Here is a 21,572-nt window from a genome sequence, read left to right as displayed (position 1 = left end):
AGACACTGGAGGAGGCCTGCGTCAGGCCCCGCCCCCACCACAACTGGGCTTTAGCTGAAAGTTGTGGGTGTCTGAACTTTAGGAATAAGTCTTCGGGGACATTCGTTTGGCCAAGAATTCATTCCCTCATCTGCCCAAGAGCAGCTGCCCTAGGTGATGTGCAAAGGTCATTTCCTCATCTGCCCAAGAGCAGGTGCCCTAGGTAATATGCAAAAGCCACATGTAGGCCACATCCCACAGCTCTTGGGCATCATTTATTTTTTGCATAGGCATAAATTAGGATCTGGAGATAAAAAACTTAAGAACCAGTAGTGCAGCATTTGTGACAGGAGAGCGCAAAACAAAGCCTGGCTGCCTCGAGATGGAGCAGGGGCAGCCTCACCACCACTGCTTCCAGCCTCAAGCTCCAGAGTGGATTTGAGGCTCGGCACTGCAGTGAAGGGGCCTGCCTGCCTTCTTGCCCCTTCCCCGCGGCCGGACCACCAGACACAGCTGGTACCAGTGCCCCAGGCCCCTCTCCATGGCCAGGAACAAGAAACTGAGTATCACCCAATGCCCCACAGAACGGGGCTAGGAATCAAGCCCTTAGCTTTTCGGTTAGAAAAACAGACCTTGAAAAATATATACATAATACAGTGGGGCCTGCTGGCTCTAAAAGTCCCCTCCTCCCCCTTCCCTACCCAGGGTAACTTCTGCCAGCCTCTTCCCCCAGCGCCCACCAACTGCCCCACAGAGAACAAACCAGAAGGGCCACTACCTGAACAAGAGCTGCAAGAGCCCAAGGGGGCAGCCTGAGCAGAGGGCCCCTACATCAGGGGCTGGTTAGATCGGGGAGCCCAGTGCAGATAGACCTCCCACCCCAATACCCTGAACGTCCCCACGAGAGCCCAGGAGTTCCATGCTCCCCACTCTTCTTGCTAACCCCAGATGCTAATCGCCCCAAAGACAGGTCTAGGTCTCTGTACCCCAGGAGAATGTGGAAAGCAAGCTTGGGCACTGGCAGGTCCTAGCAGGAATGGGGAGCAGGGTGGGCCCCAACCCAGCATCAGGAGAGAGAAAAGCAACTACTGTCCCCAGCAGAGGGGAAGCCTACAGGGTTGGCCCTGGGCCTTAGAAGATCACAGGAGCCAGTCCCCTTTAGGGCACAAGAAGCCCCATGGCCCACTGCTACTCTACCTGGGACAAATACTTTTTGTCGAAGCCCCTCAGAGACCCTGTGGTTCAGGTTTCCCTAGGTGGAGGGCACTAAACTTGCAGGAGAGCTGGGCAGCTCTACATCAGGCGCTTCCTACCTGGATAAAGTCCCATCCTGCCCTTGAGCTGAGCACCCTCCTCCCAGAGGGCCTCGCTTCCCTGCCCCGGGGCAGAGGCAGCTCATCTAGTCTAGGCCCTAGCTCGCCCCTCCCACAGCCCTGGCACCTGCTTCATCCATAGGCCTCCTTGCAGCAGCTCCCAGGCACCAGCCCCCAACCCCAGGCAATACCAGTCAGGTCTCACCTCTCCCAACGTCCCAGACCCCCACGATATGCTACATATATACACACTCCCAGGATGGGAAGCAGACACCACGGGCACGGAGGGAAGGAAGAAGGGAGCTGCTGGATCCTGCTGACCTCCTCGAGCCAGCTGCTGCTCAGTAGACTCTGCCCGTCCTTCTCATCTGCATGGGGCCACAGGCTCCTCTCTTGTGCTCCTGGAAGTCAGAGCGCCGAGCAAGCGTGTGGGGGAAGCGGCGGGGTGCTGTTCACCCACTCCCAGATGGCTGGCAGCAGGCACCAGAAAGCGGGGCTAGTGGGCAGGCTCCCCATGCACTCTGAAGCGGTAGATGCAGGTGTACTCAGGGTGGCCCCAGTTAGTCAGGATCCGCAGCTCCACCACCTGGTATGTGGCCATCGAAGGGGCCTGGGTAGAGAAGAAAGGGATTAAGAGCATCAGAGACCTGAGGCCTCACTGACAGACAAGGTGGGAAGGGGAGACAGCCTCACCTAGGGCCACATGGCTCCCCTGCTCCTCCCCTGGGGCTCTGAAGAGAACCGGGCTTCAAAAGCTCCGATCTTTAGTCTCCCAAGCAGTGTTTCCAGCCAGTGGGCTAAGGGGCCACCTGTAGCATGATTCATCTGAAGCCGGAATGAATTCATCCACAATCGCTTTTTTATTGTGATCAACAGATAGAACCACCTTTATAAAGGGCTTATAGATGCTGATGTGTGGCACACTTGATTCCTTTCTCAAGTGACCATCAGGCCTCTCTAGCGACAGTGTTGGGAACAGTGTTAGCAGCACATCTTACCCGGGCAGATGCCACAGGCCTAGCATACTGCTGGCTTGTCCCTTCTCTCTGGCACATCATTCTGTCCTCTACCCTGTTTTTTTTTTTGAGACAGGGTCTTGCTCTGTCGCCCAGGCTGGAGTGCAGTGGTGTGATCACAGTTCACTGCCTCAACCTTCTGGGCTCAAGGGTTAGCCTCCCCAGTAGCTGCCAACACACCCGGCTAAATTTTTTTTTTTTTTTTTTTTGAGATGGAGTCTGGCTCTGTTGCCCAGGCTGGAGTGCAGTGGCCAGATCTCAGCTCACTGCAAGCTTCGCCTCCCGGATTTACGCCATTCTCCTGCCTCAGCCTCCCGAGTAGCTGGGACTACAGGCGCCCGCCTTTACGCCTGGCTAATTTTTTGTATTTTTAGTAGAGAGGGGGTTTTACCGTGTTAGCCAGGATGGTCTCGATCTCCTGACCTCGTGATCCACCCGTCTCGGCCTCCCAAAGTGCTGGGATTACAGGCTTGAGCCACCGCGCCCGGCCAATTTTTAAACATTTTTTGTAGAGACGGGATCTCGCTGTGTTCACCAGGCTGGTCTTGAACTCCTGGGCTCAAGCAATCCCCTTGCCTTGGCCTTGCAAAGTCCTGGGATTACAGGCATGAGCCACCTCTTCTGGTCTCTCTACTTTCCTAAAGAGAAATCCCAACCTCTCTCGAAGCCTAGTTACCACCTCAGAGCTGATGACAACTCAGTTCTTTCTGGCTCCCCTGACAGCTCCACCGGACTGTCCCATAGGTGCTTCAGACTCAGCCAGACCTGCTCCCTGCTCCGCATCAGCCCCCTTCCCAGTTGCTTCTTCCTCCCACCCCATCCAACCTGACATTCACGACCCTCCCTGATACATCTTTGTCCTCAGTCCCAACGCCCCTCTCCCCCACCTATCCTGTTCTGGCTGCTTCCCCGCAACCACTTCTTGACGGGTCTCCCAGGCCCAGGCTCGCCCCCTTTGAGTCATATAGTGATGTTAGTCAAATGGACATAGCTTTGTCACCTGAAGCACAGCACTGCCTCCCCCAGGCCCCTGAGGGCTGAATTCCTGCTTCTGCGGGCTCCTCTTCCTGCCACTGTCCCTTGTCCACCTCCCACTATCCCCCTGCAACCCAATTTTCACTCCAGGATGCCCCCAGTGTGGGGCTTAGGCGACTGGTTTGTTCAAATGCAGGCTCTTGGGTCCTGTCAGCCCTAAGGAACCAGTCTCCTGGGGTGGAGACTGGGAATCTGCATTTCTAACTGACCTAGGAGATCCAATGCCCACTGAAGTTTAAGCCGCATGCACTGCCTGAGGCCCCAGCTGGCCTTGGGAGAATGCCCGCACCCTGGCACGTGCTGGCGGTGGCTCCTCAGATGCCTCTCCCAGCCCTTCTCTCCTGGCCACCCAACCCCTCCTGTGTAAAGCCTGCCTCCTGGTGTCCTTTTCCAGGAAGCTTCCCTTATGCTGCCCTTCTGGAAGGTGCCTTCCCCTGTGCTGACATCTGCAGGATGCGCCTTACACCCCATTTGGATGTCACATCTTGAGCTGTGGGAAAGGAGGGCAGGGCTTCCCTCTCTGAGCCCCATGCCCAGCAGGGTAAGTGTCCAGGGAGCGCCTGCTGCCTGGATGGGCGGTTTGCGCTGCTTCTGCTAGCACAGCAGAATCCCGTACCTGCAAGTGAAACGTCTGAATAGGCTCGCCGTCCTGATCGTAAGTGAACTTGCCAAGGAGTGTCCCCTCCTGCTGCAGGTCTTCATCAAACCCCTGCAAAGAGAGTGAAGGGAAGTGTGGAGGGGCTGGAGCAGGGAGAACACCCCTCCCCACTCCAATCCCTGCTCCTCCCAGCCAGAGGTCAGGCACCAGCGTGGCCTATGACAAGTCCCTTAACTCTCTTGTGCCAGTTTCTGCCTCCAAAGCCTGAGGTAACACAGACTGAAATGCTGTCTCCCACCCTGGCTCCTCCTCTTCCAAATCCACTCCCCTCCCTCCCAGTCCAAGGGTGACCCTGACTTGATCCTCAGTAGAGAGGCCCACAAGATCCTCCTGCAGCCCCTCTGGCCCCGCCACGGGACAGATACTCACAAAGATGGCGAAGTCCTTGGGAGCACTGGAGATGGTGCTGTTGGGTGACAAGGCCTTGGGCACATGCTCTAAGGTAACGGCTGTGGGGCGGATGCGAGCAGAGAGGCGGACCACGGCGAAGCCCTGGGGCCCCTGGAAGGCCCAGCAGTTGCCTGGGTGCACATCTGGCTGGAGGAGCAGAAAGTCATGTCAGACAGGGCCCTGAGTCTAGCTCTTGCTGACCCCGGATGGGACCGGCCCCCAGTGTGCTCAGAGCCCCTGCTACTGTGCTTGCCAGGTGCCCACCTGGAGGATGACTCGGGGTGACTGGGAGTGGTACCACAGGGGGATGCCGAAGAGGCTGAGGAGGGCTGTCTTGGTCTCATAGGTCTCGGAACATCGGGTGCTGATGACGCTGGCCCCTGAGACAGGAGAGGAAGGCAGGATGAGCTCCCGCACGGCAAGAGGGCCCAGCTCAGGCCATTGGCAGTCTCCTCACGGAGGGCAGACAGCAGATGCCTCAGGTCTAGTCTTTAACCCTAACCCAGATGCCCAGAGCAGCTTTAAAGGTCAGCCTCTCCCCAGCCCAGGATGGTGCTCGGTACGTTCCGACTTGCCTGAATTGCCACTTGCCTTGTGGGGGTTCTAGGTTTGGGTAACCTGCTGATCCTGAGCTTTGCTTGCTCTACCCCACCACCAACCTGGTAGGTGCCAGGGGACCGGCCATTGTGGGGCCCAGGACAAGGCAAAGCGAGGAAAGCAGGGCACGTACCTCCTGACTCCAGGGCATAGTCCGCCAGCCCAATGCGGTCTTCACTGTAGCGCTGCAGGGCCTGCTTCACGATGCGGTGCACCTGCTGCAATGCGGGCACCAGGAGACGGTTGTGGCAGGGAGCAGACATGTCCCCTGTCACCTCGCGACCGTGGGCCAAGCACCCATGGGCTGACCCCTTCTAGGCTTGCACTGTGCTGGTGCCCAGGCAGATGTGGGCACACTGCCACCCACCCATGCCAGCCCCACAGCATGCAGAGCTTCCTGCTTGGCACTTCCATCCTGGAACCTGCCAGGGAGCTGGCAGTATGGGACTGTCCAGGGCTCCCAGGGAGGAGAGCTGTAGGTGGGTGTGTGGAGGGGGCATGTGGGCCTCACCTCCTCTGTCACTCCAATCACACCTTCTTTCTGCAGTGTCACGCCCAGGGAGGCTGCGGCTTCCCTGGCCGACTTGCCCTGCATCTCTGCCACATGGGTGAGGATCTTGCTCTCCAGCTCTCGCAGCTGAGTTTGCATCTCCTCTCTCTGAAGGAGCCCCATGCGGCCCCCTCCGCCTCGGGCAAGGAACTGACTGATCCAAGCTGGGAACTGAGATTCCACCTAAAGGAACCAAAAAGGGTGTCACCCTGGGGGGCTTGCAGGGACAGCAGGAGCTGCTATGACAGGGTCAGTGCTTAGCTGGATAGCAGGGATAGGGTAGGAGGGAGGCCACTGGAGGAGAGTTATGAACACTCTCCATGGGCACTGACAGAAAAACAGGGAGAATGCCTGCCAATGAGAGCCCACATGTGCCAAGGCCAGCGCCACAGTCTCTTGGGCATAACAGAGGCTGCAGGGGCAAGGGGTGCCTGCTTTGCAGGCCCCAGGACACGTGGTCTCAGAGGAGGAGGAGAGGGACCGGCAGGGCCCTGATGGTTCCCACTCACGTCGTCCCGCACAGCCTGGATCTGCTGGGGCAGCAAGCCCACTTCATCCGCCACTAAGCTCTGCTTCAGCGCCAGAGCCGCCAGCTCCTGCTGCAGGCCGGCCAGCTGGTCCTCCAGCCGCCTCAGCTCCTTCACAGAGCTCTCCCGGAAGGACTCCTGGGTCATGCTGGTCCCAGAGAGAGAAGAGTAAGCCTCAGATCTCTTTGGTGGGAGGTAAGGCCACACCGAAGAAGAAAGAGGACCCCCTAGTGGGTTCCTGTCCTGACAGCGGGTGTCCAGCACTCATCATGAACCTGAGAAGGGGCAAGGCCTCTCCTGGGGGTTCTGGCTGCAGAACACAGTGCAGGTGCCCAGGAACTAGCCTGCCTGTGCCAAGGAGCTAATTCTGAGCCTGCTCCCTTTCTAAGCCCAGAGTCCATAATTTACTCTGCCTCAGCCTCTCACATCTTCCACAAGCATGGACATCTAGGGCATGGGAAGGCGGTTATGTGAGGCTGTAAGAAAGGATGCTATGTCTATAAATGAATTGAGGTCCTCTCACAGGGCCTGCTCCCCGCCCTCAGGATCCCCCTGCTAACCTCCATGGCACCTCAAAGACAGGCCCTGGGCAGGGGTCCTGAGCTGGGCTTCAGCCCCTCCCCACAACCCTCTGCTTGGCAAGACAATCAGAACTCTGTCTGGGGCTCTGCTCCCCAGTCCTGCCTGGAGAGTGGGTGGGGCTGGGGAGGAGCAGGCCGAGGCCAGCTGGTGGTGCCTAGTACCTTTGCCACTCTGACTTCAGCTGCTGGATGCGAGCCTCGGACTCCTGTGTAGGAAGAAGAGACAAACACAAGAAATGCCCAGCTCAGAAATTGATGTTCCAAGCTCAGAAATTGGTGTTCCAGAGTAGGATCTGCTGTCTGTTAGCGTCTTTGCTTAACCACACCCCTGCCCAAGGTTTGGCTGCTGACCCCTGCAGCAAAAATCAAACTGGCCTCCTGGTCAAAGCCCTCATGAGTCTCGTCCATGTCTAACACACTGAGGTATCCGTTCACCCACACTCAGCACGTGCACACCAGCATGGCAGGCTGCTGTGCCCCGGCACACCCCAGGGAGCCCCTGCACAGCTCTCCAACTAAGGGGTCAGGGGTCAAACAGAGAAGTCAGAGGAGGGCACGCCCCTCCCTATGCAACACCCAAGCAGTCCCTTTGGAAGGGCTGAGGGGTCTGAGGTGAACATGTTGGATGGGGCCAGGACCCGGTCACAGGCCCTGAGTGCCCAAGCCCGCTGACCTGGGAGGCCCGGACGATCTTCTTGAAGAGGTCTTCTGAGTCTTGCTGATGCTCTGCTCTCAGGGCAGACAGTTCTTCCTGTCAGACAGCAGTGAGAGGACAAGTCTGACAGAGTCATGCTTATAGGGACCCTTATGACTAGGAAGTGGTGGAACTGGAATTCAGACAAGGTGTTTGCTTCCAAAGCCCTGGCTGGCTCTCAGCCTTCAGGCTACATTGCTTCTCTGAACCATGCAAGACTCCTGCTTCATCTCCACTGCACACCTGTGCAGTGTCAGGCACCATGCTGGGGCCTTCTACTCACACAGCTCACTATGGGGGTGGGGGAGATATGATGGCCTCCATCAAAGAGGAGGAAACTGAGGCTTAGAGAAGGTGAGGAAGCCTGGCGTGGTGGCTCATGCCTGTAATCCCAGGACTTTGGGAGGCCAAGGCGGGGAGATCAGTTGAGGTCAGGAGTTCAAGACCAGCCTGGCCAACATGGTGAAACCCTGTTTCTACTAAAAATACAAAAAAATTAGCTGGATGTGGTGGTGCACACCTGTAATCCAGCTACTTGGGAGGCTGAGGCAGGAGAATCACTTGAACCCGGGAGGCACAGGTTGCAGTGAGTCGAGATCGCGCCACTACACTCCAGGCTGGGTGACAGAGTGAGACCATGTCTCCAAAAAAAAAAAAAGAAGAAAAAGAGAAGGGGATTAACTGCCAAATGGCAGAGCTGTCTGATCCCAAATGGCACTTGTTCTCTCTCTTGCTGGCCACCTTCAGGCGTTCCTACGGGTGTCACCCACCTCCCACCCTGAGGTATTCCGCCTCCTACCTGGATGTGAGCAGCAGCTTCCCTGCGGAAATCCTCCTTCAGGGCAGCCTCACGGCGGCTCACCAGCCCCTCCAGCAGTGCCAGGGTGTCCTCGTGGCTCAGGCCACCACCGCCTCCCTGGCCAGGAGCCCCTTGCCGCAGCTCTAGACGTTCCAGCCGCATGGCCTCCTTCTGCCAGTTGGAGGAAAATTCAGCAGCAAGAGCTTCCAGACGCCGCTCCAGAGAGTGTACTCGGGACATAACACGCTGCTCAGCCTGGCAGGGCGGAGAGAGAGCCACTGAGTGAGGGACCCTTGGATGACAGTGCTTCCCAAAGACCATCCCGACACAGCCAACACAGAAAGAAAGGGAAAAGATTCCACAGATATTCCAGCATAAGTCCATGCAGGGCCAGCTGGAGCTCATAGGCAGGGGCTGCCGACCTCTGAGCTGGGGGTGCCGGGAGCTGGGGATCACTGGGTGCTGGTCACAGAGGAGGGTCCCTGAGGACACAGTACAGAAGTCTGATCCCAGAGGAGGAAGGAAGGTGGCCCGGGGAGAAGGTCTGAGTGCAGCGATGGTCCAAGAGGAGGACTGGAAGCTTCAGGATGGCTGCAGGGGGCCATGGACCCTGCTGGCCTGAAGCTCACTCCTTCCCCGCCTCCTGCAGGGGCAGGGGAGCCAGGGCTGTGACTTCAGCCTGTGGACTCTCAATGGCTTTCACTCTTTTCCTAGGGAACTATGGCTAAGAGACAGAATAATTGGAAAATATGTTCTTTTTCTTCTTTAGCAGGATGTCCCACAGAGAAAATGGAATAAATGTCATTTGGACTGAGGGTGGCATTTGATAGTGTGTCATGAATTTGAGAACGTTGTTGGCTTAACAACAAAATCATTGCCAAGAGAAGTGATAAAAACTGTCAAATAAAGGGCAGGGAGCTACTGAGCAGCAGAAGTTCTGAGTTTTAGAAATTTTGGTTTTTAAATAGGCGCTACATTTGCATGACTCAAAAAGCACACAAAAAGGCTGGATGTGGTGGCTCATGCCTGTAATCGCAGCACTTTGGGAGGCCAAGGCTGGTGGATCACCTGAGGTCAGAAGTTCGAGACCAGCCTGGCCAATATGGGGAAACCCTGTCTTTCCTAAATATACAAAAATTAGCTGGGGATGGTAGCAGTCTCCTATAATCCCAGCTACTCAGGACGCTGAGGCAGGAGAATCGCTTGAACCCGGGAGGCGGAGGTTGCAGTGAGATGAGATCATGCCACTGCACTTTAGTCTGGGCAAAAAGAGCAAGACTCTGTCTAAAAAAAAAAAAAAAAAAAAAAAAAAAAAAGCCACAAAAACCAGCAAAAAATCCTCTGCCCCATCCCCCTTAAATTTGCCTCACCACCACCAGCCTCTCCAGACCAGGAAGCCTGTTTTTATTTTACTTCCATGCAAATGTTGCTAATACAAGATATATATAATACATATATATATATATTTTTTTTTTTTTAACTCTTTTTTTTACAAAAAAGATGGCTTGAAATTGAACTGTATTTAGTGTTCCTTTATGTGAAAAAAGGAAAAGTCATAGATGACATGTCATTATTTTGTAAAACAATAAGATCATGATCTGGTACTCACTTTGGCAGCACATATAATAAAATTGGAAAGATCATGGTCTGGAAAGTAATATATGATTAAACATGTGATACTGGTTGGATGCGGTGGCTCACGCCTGTAATCCCAGCACTTTGGGAGGCCAAGGCGGGTGGATCATGAGGTCAGGAGATAGAAACCATCCTGGCCAACATGGTGAAACCCTGTCTCTACTGAAAATACAAAAATTAGCTGGGCATGGTGGTGCGTGCCTGTAGTCCCAGCCACTCGGGAGGCTGAGGCAGGAGAACCGCTTAACCCAGGAGGTGGAGGCTGCAGTGAGCCGAGATCGTGCCACTGCACTCCTGGGTGACACAGCAAGCTTCTGTCTAAAAAAAAAAAAAAAAAAAAAAAAAAAAAAAAAAAGTGATACCATGCCAGGTGCAGTGACTCATGCCTGTAATCTCAGCACTTTGGAAGGCTGAGGCAGGAGGATTGCTTGAAGCCAGGAGTTCAAGACCAGCCTGGACAACATAGTGAGACCCTGTCTCTACAAAAATTTTTTTAAAAATTAGACAGACATAGTGATGCACACCTGTAGTCCTAGCTACTTGGCAGGCTGATGTAGGAGGATCGCTTGAGCCTGGGAGTTCAAGGTTAAAATGAGTTATGATTGTACCACTGCACTCCAGCCTGGACAACAGAATGAGACCCTGTCTCAAACAATTTTTAAATGAATACTAAAAATATGATACCAAGTTAAATTCAGTGAGGTGTAAGTGCAACTCAAATAACTATAATTAGAAAATGAAGAGTTTTATTAAAAATACAGACAGGGCCTCACTGTGTTGCCTAGGTTAGTCTCGAACTCCTGGCCTTAAGTGATCCTCCCACCTTGGCCTCCAAAGTGCTGAGATTACAGGTGTGAGCCACCAGGCCTGGCCTCGAGGTTTAAATGGTCAGTATCAGGACCTGTGCTCACCTTGCTTTCTGGTTATGCTAACTGCAGGCTCCTTGAGGGCACAGCCTGGGCCTGATCCATCTTTCGACTCTGGCAGATTATAAAAATGGCCACTATTCCTCACTTCTCCCTGCAGCCGCACCTCTGCCATGCGACCTTGTGCGTTCTCTTGCTCAGAGGTGAAGTCTATTTCCCTCTCCTTGAATCTGGATTTGGCTCTGAGATTTGCTGTAGCCAACAGAATGTGGTGGGAGTGATGGTGTACTGGTTCTGGATCAAGGCCTCAAAGGTCTGGCTGCCTTGGTTCTCTCTTGAAACCCTGCCTGGGTGCGATAAGAAACAGCTGGGGCTAGCCTGTCAGGTGAGCAAAGTGCACATGGAGCACAGCTGTCCTAGGCAAGGGCCTCGGCCAGCTGGCCCCCAGCTGACCCTGCTAGCCAACTGCAGACAGACAGATCCACACAGGCAAGTGCGAGCCCAGCCAAGATTGCTTCTCTTTTCTCAGACCAGAAAGACCACCCAGATAACCCACAGGCTCATGAACTAATCAAACGCTTGTAGTTTTAAGCCACTGCTTTTAGGGGCGGATTATCTGTGGTAAGAGGTGACTGACTGAGATATTACCTTAGTCATAGAAGGTGCTCAGTAAATATTCGTGAAACAGTAACAAAAAGGAACAAAGTAGACAAGACAATTTGTTGGATTCCTTTTCTTTCTGTTTTCTGTGCTTCGTAGGGTGGCAACTAACAGTACGCCTCAGCTTTGTGTATACGGTGTGAGGCAGGCTGAGGGCGCACCCACCACTTTCACTGTCACCTAATTATTGCTAAACTCTTGGGAGCTACCACCCTTAGAGACTCACCTGGAAATGTGACGAGTCTCTGGATTCCCAGCCCTCATCCTGCCTCCTGCTGTCCTTCGCTGCCCACCAGGAAACCAAAGCAGGGTGGAATGTCTGCAGCCCATAGGGGTAGAAATACCAAGCGCCTGTGCACAGGGGAGAGGGTGTTACCCCAGCTGGGCCTCCAGCAAGAGGCGCGTGCCAGGGAGGATGGCTGCCTGATCCCTGCCAGTGCTCCTGGCCTGTCCCACTCGTGGAGCTGTGCCCTTCCAGAAGCATCAGAGGGATGCAGATGCCCCCATTCTCTGAGGTGGCAAATTCCACCCGACAACCTCAGAGTATATTTATTCTCACACTCCCGCAGGAATCCTTCATCTTTCCATAAATGGGAAAACTTGGAGGAAACATTTTGAATGAGTTAGGGATGATCCAGGGTACAGCCCAGAGGACCTGATGGTGGTTCTCAGCCCTGTCTGGATGTCAGAATCACCTGGGGAGCTTTTAGTACAGCCAGGCCTGGCCCTGCCCTCTGAAGAGCAAGCTAATTGGCCTGGGGTGGGTCCCCTGTTTAGGTGGGTTTGCAAACCTCCCTGGTGACTGTCATGGGCTGCCATGGCTGAAAATCACTGAAACAGAAAGCACCACCCCCTCTAAGAGAGGCTGCTCGCTGCCCAGACATGAGCACCAAGCTGCAGCCACACAGACATGTTCATTCTGTTGTCAGGGCCATCTGTTTGAGACCTGTTTACTCCTGAGCTCTGGGGCAGGTGGCGGGGGAGTGGGAGAGGGAGGGCTTTCTGTCCTGATAAACCTCCATTTGCTACTCAAGCACCAGCGGTTGGCAGGTGCAAAAGGAAGCTCATGCCCATGGGGCTTGAAGTCCAGCGTGGACATGGCCCTCATGCACACGCTCCCTGAACAGGTCACTGAGCCCCCTCCACTCGCATTTCCACGTGATAGGTTCACAGCACCGACTACAGCAACCCCACGAGGCCATGGTGAAGCTCAAATTAAACTGAGATAATGCATGGGAAAGTGCTCTCTGGGTACATTGCTATGCAATTATAAAGAATCACTGACTGGGCCAGGCGCGGTGGCTCATGCCTGTAATCCCAGCACTTTGGGAGTCTGAGGCGGGCAGATCACAAGGTCAGGAGATCGAGACCACGGTGAAACCCTGTCTCTACTAAAAATACAAAAAAGTAGCCAGGCGCGGTGGCAGGCACCTGTAGTCCCAGCTACTCAGGAAGCTGAGGCAGGAGAATGGCGTGAACCTGGGAGGTGGAGCTTGCAGTGAGCCGAGATTACGCCACTGCACTCCAGCCTGGGTGACAGAGCGAGACTCCGTCTCAAAAAAAAAAATAATAATAATAATCTGGGCGTGGTGGCTCAGGCCTGTAATCCCAGCACTTTGGGAAGCCGAGGGAGGTGGATCACTTGAGGTCAGGAGTTTGAGACCAGACTGGCTAACATGGCGAAACCCCATCTCTACTAAAAATATAAAAATTAGCTGGGTGTGGTGGCATGCACCTGTAATCCCAGCTACTCGGGAGGCTGAGGCAGGAGAATTGCTTGAACCCAGGAGGCAGAGGTTGCAGTGAGCCAAGATTGTGCCACTGAACTTGAGCCTGGGCGACAGAGCAAAACTCTGTCTCAAAAAAAAAAAAGGAAGCATTATTATTATTTTAAGGGTGGTGCTCAGTTTCCACTGGATATGAAATAGCTATTCTTGTAATAGCAAACACAAAAAGGAAGCTAACTTTTGGAAAACTGTTGTACCCTGTTATTAATAAAAGAAATACAAGTTGAATGATATTAAGCTTATTAAATGAACTTTCAAGAAATAATAAAACACGATCTTTAATTGGTACAGTCATTAAAATTGAGCTGAGAGTCATACAGGCAATTCATATGAAACTAGCAAAGCTGTCAAGTGAAAAGCTGAACACAAAATGCCTATATAAACAAGGAAGGGCTGGGTGCAGTGGCTCACACCTGTAATCCCAACACTTTGGGAGGCCAAGGCGGGTGGATCACTTGAGGTCAGGAGTTCGAGACCAGCCTGGCCAACATGGTGATACCCCGTCTCTACTAAAAATACAAAAAATTAGCCGTGAATGGTGCTGCGTGCCTGTAATCTCAGCTACTTGGGAGGTTGAGGTGGGAGGATCACCTGAGCTCGGAAGGTCAAGGCTGCAGTGAGCTGTGTTCATGCCACTGCACTTCAGCTTGGGTGAAGAGCAAGACTTTGTCTCAAAACAAACGGAAAAGCAAGGCAGGCCTGTGCTAGCACCTGGGATGATTCAGGGCAGCTGGTAAGTGACTGGTGTAAAAAGAGGCACTTATGGCCGGGTGCGGTGGCTCACACCTGTAATCCCAGCACTTTGGGAGGCCAAAGTGGGCGGATCACCTGAGGTCAGGAGTTCAAGACCAGCCTGACCAACATGGAGAAACCCCATCTCTACTAAAAATACAAAATTTGCTGGGTGTGTTGGCACATGCCTGTAATCCCAGCTACTCGGGAGACTGAGGCAGGAGAATCACTTGAACCTGAGAGGTGGAGGTTGTGGTGAGCTGAGATCGCGCCATTGCGCTCCAGCCTGGGCAACAAGAGCAAAACTCCGTCCAAAAAAAAAAAAAAAGCACATTATCTCCCTTTGCTGCTTCATTGTTTTTACTTTAAAGACAGCTCAAGATTTAACTTCATCTTGTAAAAATAACTCCCTCACAGCCGATGTCCCTGTTGGAGTGGAGGGAGGATGACTGCTAATGATAACAGGAGGGCATCCCACTCTTCACCCAATGCTGCAGCACTAGGGTGTGCTCCTGCCCAGGGCGGCGCAAAGGAGGCTCAGGAGAGGTGGGGAGGGTCATGCAGAGATGATCCAGGGTCCAGAACTCAGGCCCTGCCCAGGCACGGGTTCACCCCACCCCATCCTGCCCCTTCCCTGCCTGCCAAGGGTCACCACCCTCTGGTGAACACATCTCTGTGCCTCCCTCCACTCTCCCCAGGCAGGCTTACCATACGTCAGGCACGTCAGCAAGAGCAGCGGCAGCAGGAACCAGAGGAACGTCTTCAGGGACGAGAAGCGCCTAGACCACATGGAAGGGCAGGACAGGGGAGGCAGAGGTGTGAGGGGAGCTCCAGGCCTCCACGTTCCACCCAGGGAATACCCTGAGATGTTTTCCTGGGTGCTGAACTAGAGCTAAGGAGGATAGCTTTGAGCTTCTTACCATGCCAGGGCCAGCCTGGACACATCAGAGCCTTTCCTGCTGGGCAGGTCTTAGAGTGATGGGACAATTTTTACTGAATTTTACTGATGTTATTAAAATGGTATGGTCTTTTAAAACTCGAAAATTTGTATATGGACAGGTCCTCTAAGTATGCAAATATAGAAAAAAGTAACTCCTTAAATAATAACAAGGAACCTGTTTTTGGTCACACAAACCCATCCTTGCCCCTTGTTTCAGTGTGGCCAGCTGTCCTCTCTGCCCAGACCTGGATTGTGGCCAGAGGGATCCTGACTTCTGGGTTCCGTGTTCTTTCTTCTGCCTAAGGGGCACGTTCTCAAGTCCTGGTTCTGCTGGTTTAGGGACTTGGGGAATGCACCCACCGCATCCTCAGGCAGAGCCTCTTTGTGGCTCTGACCATGAGTGGGGAACTCGGGGGGTCAGATTGTCCCAGGCCCAGGAAGGAAGATGGACTTTCTGGGAAACCCCACTTCTTGCCTGGAGTCAGTGGGCCTACCCCGCAGGAGGAAAGCCATCATGTGTCTGAGAGCCAGGCACAGCTGGACTAGTGTGGTGTTGAGTTGAATGTGTCCAAGAAGAAACAATCCGTGCTCTGGAATCCTGTCTTGAGGGGCTATCGATTTGGGGAGAAAAACCTGAAAACCTGACTCTGAGTCTATCCTCTGTCAGGCTGGGGTGGGCTTTGGGGAGGCTACTCCGTGATCACTAATAAAAGCTCCAGGGAAACCGGGGAAAACCCTCAGAGAATCGAACATTACAAGTTGACACACTTTATCAGTCCCTTCACCCCAGGGCCTTGCGATTGATTGGCAAGGGTGGAGTCTCGCTCACCTGGTTAAAACGAAGACGTCAAGGAGGGAGGCAGCTGTGGTCAGGCGGTACCAGGTGGTGCCAGCCCACCAGTAGAGAAGTCTGAAGAGCCGGCCTAGAAGAATGACCATCAAGCCTAAGGCTCCACATGGTGGTTGGGGGCACCACTCCCTTGTCCCGTTTGTCGTCCTCCCTGCCCCCACCCCCCCCCCCCTGCCAGTATGCCTCTGTCCTGCCCTACCAGGACCCAGCTCCTTGGATCCCACCTGCCCACACCTTCTGTCCTGCTCTGCAGCTGCTCCTTCCCTTCCATGCAAGGGGGTCCCCACAGCCCTGGGCTCCCAGTGATTATTCTAGAATGACCTTTCCCCGACGGTCCTACAGTCTCTGCATGGGCAGGATGCCCAACTGCAGAGAGATGGGTAAGAAAGCACTACCACCAAGAATGGAAGTAACTGGGCACGGCTTGCAGCCCACCTGGCGAAGTGACCACCATCCAGAGTAAGGAGCCCGCCCGTGAGACAGCGTTCCGGAGCCGTGAGCCGGAACTCTGCTGGTCCGCATCCGAGTAGCCTGCGGAGAACGAGGACACTGGCTCAGTCTCTGTCACTTTCAAGCCTCTTCCTTCACTGTCTTCTGTGAGCCAAGACCAGAAGTCACCTATCCTCCTTCATATCCCCGCAGCCCCACACAGACCATTCTGTTTCCTCTGACAGCTTCCTGTTTGCATCCCTCTCCTCACCAGCCACCCCTCAAGCTGCTGTTCAGAACTAGATGATGGGGTCTGACATGCACACCACTCAGAAAGACTGAGCACCCACCGTGTGTGGAGCCCCATGGGAAAGTGTTGGAATGGGCCTGAATGCAATGGTGTTGGCCTTAGGTTGCCACAGACTTGTAGGGCGGGGAGGACAGAGAATTGAGGGGCGGTCACAGCCTAGGGCGCCAGGGGCCACCGCAGGCCAGGCTGGAGCATATCCAGCGCCGGGCATGGGAGGGGCGGTGTGCCTGCCACATGCTGCCCTCTCTCCAGCTCTCCGGGGCTCTCCGCCCAGCCTTCCTGAGGCTTCCCAGCAGCCTCGGATCTGCTCGGGAGGGAGGAAGCATCACCTACCCATGTAGTCGTCCTCAGAGGAGTAGCCTGAGGAAGAGCCCAGGAAGTCCTCGGTGGCCTTGCGCCCCACGAGCCCGCTGGCCCTGCTGCTCTCCGAGCCGCCCGTGCCTCTCCTCCTCCGCACCCGCAGGTCCTCGCCTGTGCAGGGAAGAACCAGGGGCTCTTCTGGGCCTCCAAGAGCTTCTGAAAAGCGGGGCCTGGGCAGAGAGGTGCTCTGAGGAGGGAATCCCGGGGACTGCAGGGGACACTGCGAGGAGTATCTCGAGGGAGGTGGAGGAAGCAAAGCCCAGGGAGAAGAGGGCTCCACACTCACCCCAGTCGGCGTCACCGTGCAGTTCCTCCAGGGCGCTCCTGGGCGGGAACGCGGTGCCGATGTAGGACTCACGGACCAGCGACTCACTGTAGTAGGAGGTGTGTGCATCAGAGGATGGGCCCAGCTGTGGTGCTGGGGACAGGCGCTTCATGTTGCTGGATTTCCTCTTTAAGGTCCTGTGGGACAACCGTGAGGGCAGAGGCAGGGAGCAGGGAGGTGAGCCCAGCCAGAAGCATGAAGGAAAGCCACAGCCTGCAGCCCTGCCTAGTGCAGGGTGTGGGTTCCCTTGTTGCTAGGCAACTTGCAGCTGCCATTCCCCTGACTCTTCCAATGCTGGCACTTCCTCTCCTGTTATCTCTGAATCTCACCAGCAGATGGGCAAGACAGGCAGTGGCAGCCAGGGATGGAGCCAGATTCAAACTTTATAACCCACTGAAACCAGACAGACCTGGCCTGGCCTCGGAGCTAGCCAGAGCCTTGGGGCCTGTCCTCTGGGCCCCATGTCTGTGAGAGGGGCAGGACAACCAGGCAGCTGCCGCTGCAGCCCATTTCCCAGTGGCCTGAGGACTTCCGCCTGTCCTCAGCCGTGTCGCTGGCCAGCTGCTGAGGCCGGACAGGTGGTGAGACATGCGGGCGTGGGGCCAGGAAGGATGGTAAGGCTGACACGCCCGTCCAGAGCAGAGGGGGTTCCTGTGAGCCCAGCCTGCAGTTTTGGGGTTTCCGGCCTGGCTTATGCTTGAAGCTGCCTCTCTCCACTTCCTGTTTTCTTTCTTTCCTTTTTTTTTTGAGATTGAGATGGAGTTTCGCTCTTGTTGCCCAGGCTGGAGTGCAATGCCATGATCTCGGCTCACTGCAACCTCCGCCTCCCAGGTTCAAACGATCCTCCTGCCTCAGCCTCCTGAGTAGCTGGGATTACAGCTGCCCACCACCACGCCCGGCTAATTTTTGTATTTTTAGTAGAGACGGGGTTTCACTATGTTGGTCAGGCTCAGGTGATCCACCCACCTTGACCTCCCAAAGAGCTGGCATTACAGGTGTGAGCTGCCGCACCCAGCCTACCACTTCCTGTTTTCTAAGCATGAGGGCAGCAGCCCGGCTCACAGTCGCGGGGAGAAGAAGGGGTGCTGCATGCTCATACACATGGAGCAAGGCAGGACCCCCTTGACGGGATGGGGGCCCACGTCCTTCAATCTCTGTCCCTGAAGGTTGTAACAAGAAGGCAGGGCGATGGCTGGACTAGAGGGCGTGCGGGCAGTGACCAAAAGCATGTGCGGTCGCCAGGGGCTGTGGCACTCCCTCGGGTCCCCACCTGAGAGGACTATCTTTAAACAGGGTGCTCTGGCTCCCGGCCACTGAGCTCCCTCCGCTGCTGCTGCTGCCGCCGTCATCGTCACCCTGGGAGTAGCGCGTGAGGCGCTGGCTTCTTCGGGACATGATGAGGTGGGATGTGGACTCTTCCCCTGAAGAGAATCTAAGGAGAGAGAGGAGGAGGAGGACTGGATGTGAGGCCTGGGGCTGTCCCCAGCTCCCCTCTGGAGGAGGTGGAATGGAGGCATCACCTCACAGCCGAGAACAGACCACCCCCCAACCCCTGGCATTCAGTCTAAACAGCCCTGATGGGGGGCAAGGCAGGGATCTGTGAAGCAGCCCCGCACTGTGCATCGGCTGGAGTCATGCCCGGCCTGGGGCTCACTTAGTGACTCTGGAGCCTCTTCCAGGGCGCTTTCCACAGGCTTCCCAATTTTCAGTTTCCTTGTCTTTATCCTTCGTGGTGCTGAGCTCCGTACAAGCCAGAATTGGGTCTTCCTCGACCTCTAACAAGTAGCAGAGACTCTGGCATGTGACAGGCACCTGCAAGCTTCTGGTCACTACCTGCACGCCCGGTGGTCCAGCCATCCCACCTGCCTTCTCCCTAGAGACTTCTCCCAGTCTCACTCTAGCTGTGTCCCTTTGCTGACATACGCTCGTTGATCGAGGGCCCCAGCGAACCTTGATGGAAAACCCCATGTAGATCCCACCTATGTTCTTCTTCTTTTTTTTTTTTTTTGAGACAGAGTCTCGCTTTGCCACCCAGGCTGGAGTGCAGTGGTGCAATCTCGGCTCACTGCAACCTCTACCTTCCCGGTTCAAGTGATTCTCCTGCCTCAGACTCCCAAGTGGCTGGGATTACAGGTGTGCGTCACTGTGACCAGCTAATTTTTGTATTTTTAGTAGAGAGGGGATTTCGCCATGTTGGCCAGGCTGCTCTCAAACTCCTGACCTCAGGTGATCCGCCCACCTCAGCTTCCCAAAGTGCTGGGATTATAGGCATGAGCCATCGCGCTCAGCCAAAAGCATTTTTCTTTTTTCTTTTTTTATAGTAGAGATGGGGTTTCACTACGTTGGCCAGGCTCCCACCTACGTCCTGATGGTGCTCGCACTCTCTGTCCCCATGGTGCACATTGTGCTGCCACATCTTGGTAAGATGATGATAAAATGGTAAGTGTCTGCTGGGTCCAGGCTCCTTGTATACCCCATTTATGATTATTAGAAGCAAGGTAGGTATCATGACTCCCATTTACAAGGGAAGAACCTGGACACTGAGGCAATAGGGTAACTTGCCTACAGTCCCCAGCCTGTAAGTGACAAAGCCAGGGTTTGGGCTCAGCTCTGACAGGCTGTAGGGCCTGGGTCTTTCTACTCAGCCATAAAGTTTTCCAGTTGTTTCAGGAATGTATTGAAGATTCTAGAATCTTTTTTAGCCCCACACATGCACAAAACAAGGCTGTATACAAACTTGTTACACAACTAATATTTGTTAGCAAACTAACAAAATAGGGAGGAGGAGGGCAGCATGAGTTACAGTCAGTTCTGGTCACCACGTGCGGCAGAGATCAAGGCTCTGGAACTGATAATGAGGACAAAGGAAGCCAGAGTGCAAAGATCTGGCAAAAGGTGGCATTCTGTGACTGGAGGAAGATTAATGAACCGCTAAGGTCTAGACACCCAAATTCAAAGTCCTCGACTACCAACATGAGGAGTCTCAACGTTAGTGCCTCCGCTGGCCTGTATGACAAAGTCACTTGAGAATTCCTAGCACTTGCTTGTGACTTTTGATCACTTCTAATATTCCTAGTTGATACTTAAATGACCAGTTCTCTGGGTTGTGTGGCAGGTATAGAAGTACACTTCCCAACCCAGGCTGCAGAAACCCGAAGGTCTGTTTAGTCCAGCTAGAAAGTCCTCCTCTGAAAAACAAGCAGCCTCATGTCCTGGCCTTCTTGGCGTCTTCCCAGGTCAGATGCCCATCTGGCATCCCCCCCTACTTTTAGCTGGTGTTGGAAAAGGGACCGATTGGTAGTAGGAAAAGCAGGAAGTTGGCCTGGGTCCTTGTCTCTATTCCTGTCCTTATAAGGTAATCCCCCCTCCCCCCTCCCTGCCCTGGCCTGTGCCGCCCCTACCTGAAGGCTCCAGCTGCCCACACAGGGACTCCTCTTAGCCCCTGTCCTGCTGAAGGAGGTGACACCTTTGCCCAGGGCAGAAACAAAGCAACATGTTTATACCATACCCAAGCTGCTGCTGGGAAGAACTCAATATTCTGATGGAGGTTGAGGGGGGAGTGCTGAAAACTGTCAGCACCCGCCTCTGCCCTCCCAGAACTCCCAGAGATGCCTCTTAGTCTTTCCTGAGGTATCCTGGCATCACAAAACAGTTTACCACTGAGTATGGGTTTCACAAGATGAAAAAGGTCGAGGCCCCATTCTCCAAAACAAGAAGTGAGCCTCTAGGAGCTGAAATCTACTACTGCGCATCAGAATAGACACCACCCCCGCCCCACCTCCTCCCCAACAATCAGTTAAGAAATGCTCACCTAAAGCTTCCTTCCCCACTTCTCAGCTGGGCGACATCCTTTTCTCAATTCCGCCCTTCCCCATCACAAACATCTCCATCCATCTTCAGACTTAACCCAGATCTGGGGCATCTTCCTCGTGACATTTCCACTCCCTGGGCACAGTCAGGCCACACGCCCTTGTGGGACGTGCCAAACGGCCGGTGCTAACTCCCCCGGCCCTCATTCCCACAGGCCGAACCTGCAGAAATTGTCACCAAAGGCGAGCCTTCAAGGCTCTCTAAGTCACACCGCGGCCCCCATTGCTTTGTTTTGTTTTGTTTTGTTTTGTTTTAGAACTGAACAAAACAGGCCTTCCTCCGAGGCCCTGAGTTCTGACAGGCAGAGGCTGGGAACTGCCTGTCCCTGGAAACGGCTTCTCTGGCACAAAACCCGTAGGGGCTGCCCGGGGCCGGGTTGGGGCAGCTGGCCTTTGCCCTCCTCCTCCCGGGAGGCTGCCCGGGAAGTCCCGCCCGCAGACACCGCCCTCCCGGCTGACCAGTGGCGCGGCGGGCGCGGCGGGGGCCGGGAGGTGAGTCAGGGCGCGGGCCGCGGACCCGGGTGGGGACTGGAGCCGGCCCAGCGCGGCCCGGAGAGGAGGAAGCAGGCCTGGCCGGGCGGCCCCGCCCAAGCGGCCCGACGGTGACCCGGGGTCAGGCCGGCCCGCGGCCCCTCACCCTCTCCTGCGCTCGCCCGCACTCACCTGCTGC

General features: G+C 54.9%; 1 protein-coding gene across 1 annotated transcript; it reads right to left on the bottom strand.

Moving 5' to 3' along the window:
• Positions 1-227: 227 nt before the first annotated feature.
• On the bottom strand, positions 228-21,292 carry SUN2 (Sad1 and UNC84 domain containing 2). The gene is made up of 18 exons (XM_017861276.1): positions 20,845-21,292; positions 18,304-18,465; positions 16,995-17,170; positions 16,682-16,819; positions 16,045-16,140; positions 15,589-15,682; positions 14,528-14,598; positions 11,527-11,651; positions 8,140-8,394; positions 7,320-7,397; positions 6,809-6,852; positions 6,048-6,213; positions 5,500-5,721; positions 5,122-5,206; positions 4,656-4,771; positions 4,371-4,538; positions 3,960-4,052; positions 228-1,902 (listed from the first exon to the last, which is right to left on the bottom strand). The coding sequence occupies exons 2-18, from the start codon at positions 18,426-18,428 to the stop codon at positions 1,789-1,791; spliced, it is 2,166 nt and encodes a 721-aa protein (XP_017716765.1). The 5' UTR covers positions 18,429-18,465; positions 20,845-21,292; the 3' UTR covers positions 228-1,788.
• Between the last annotated feature and the right edge of the window lie 280 nt (positions 21,293-21,572).

The sequence above is a fragment of the Rhinopithecus bieti genome, unplaced genomic scaffold, assembly GCF_001698545.2.
Source record: "Rhinopithecus bieti isolate Rb0 unplaced genomic scaffold, ASM169854v2 scaffold_56975, whole genome shotgun sequence".
NCBI classification, from domain to species: domain Eukaryota; kingdom Metazoa; phylum Chordata; class Mammalia; order Primates; family Cercopithecidae; genus Rhinopithecus; species Rhinopithecus bieti.
Note: the sequence above shows the minus strand (reverse complement) of the source record. Positions and strands in the feature narration are given on the sequence as shown.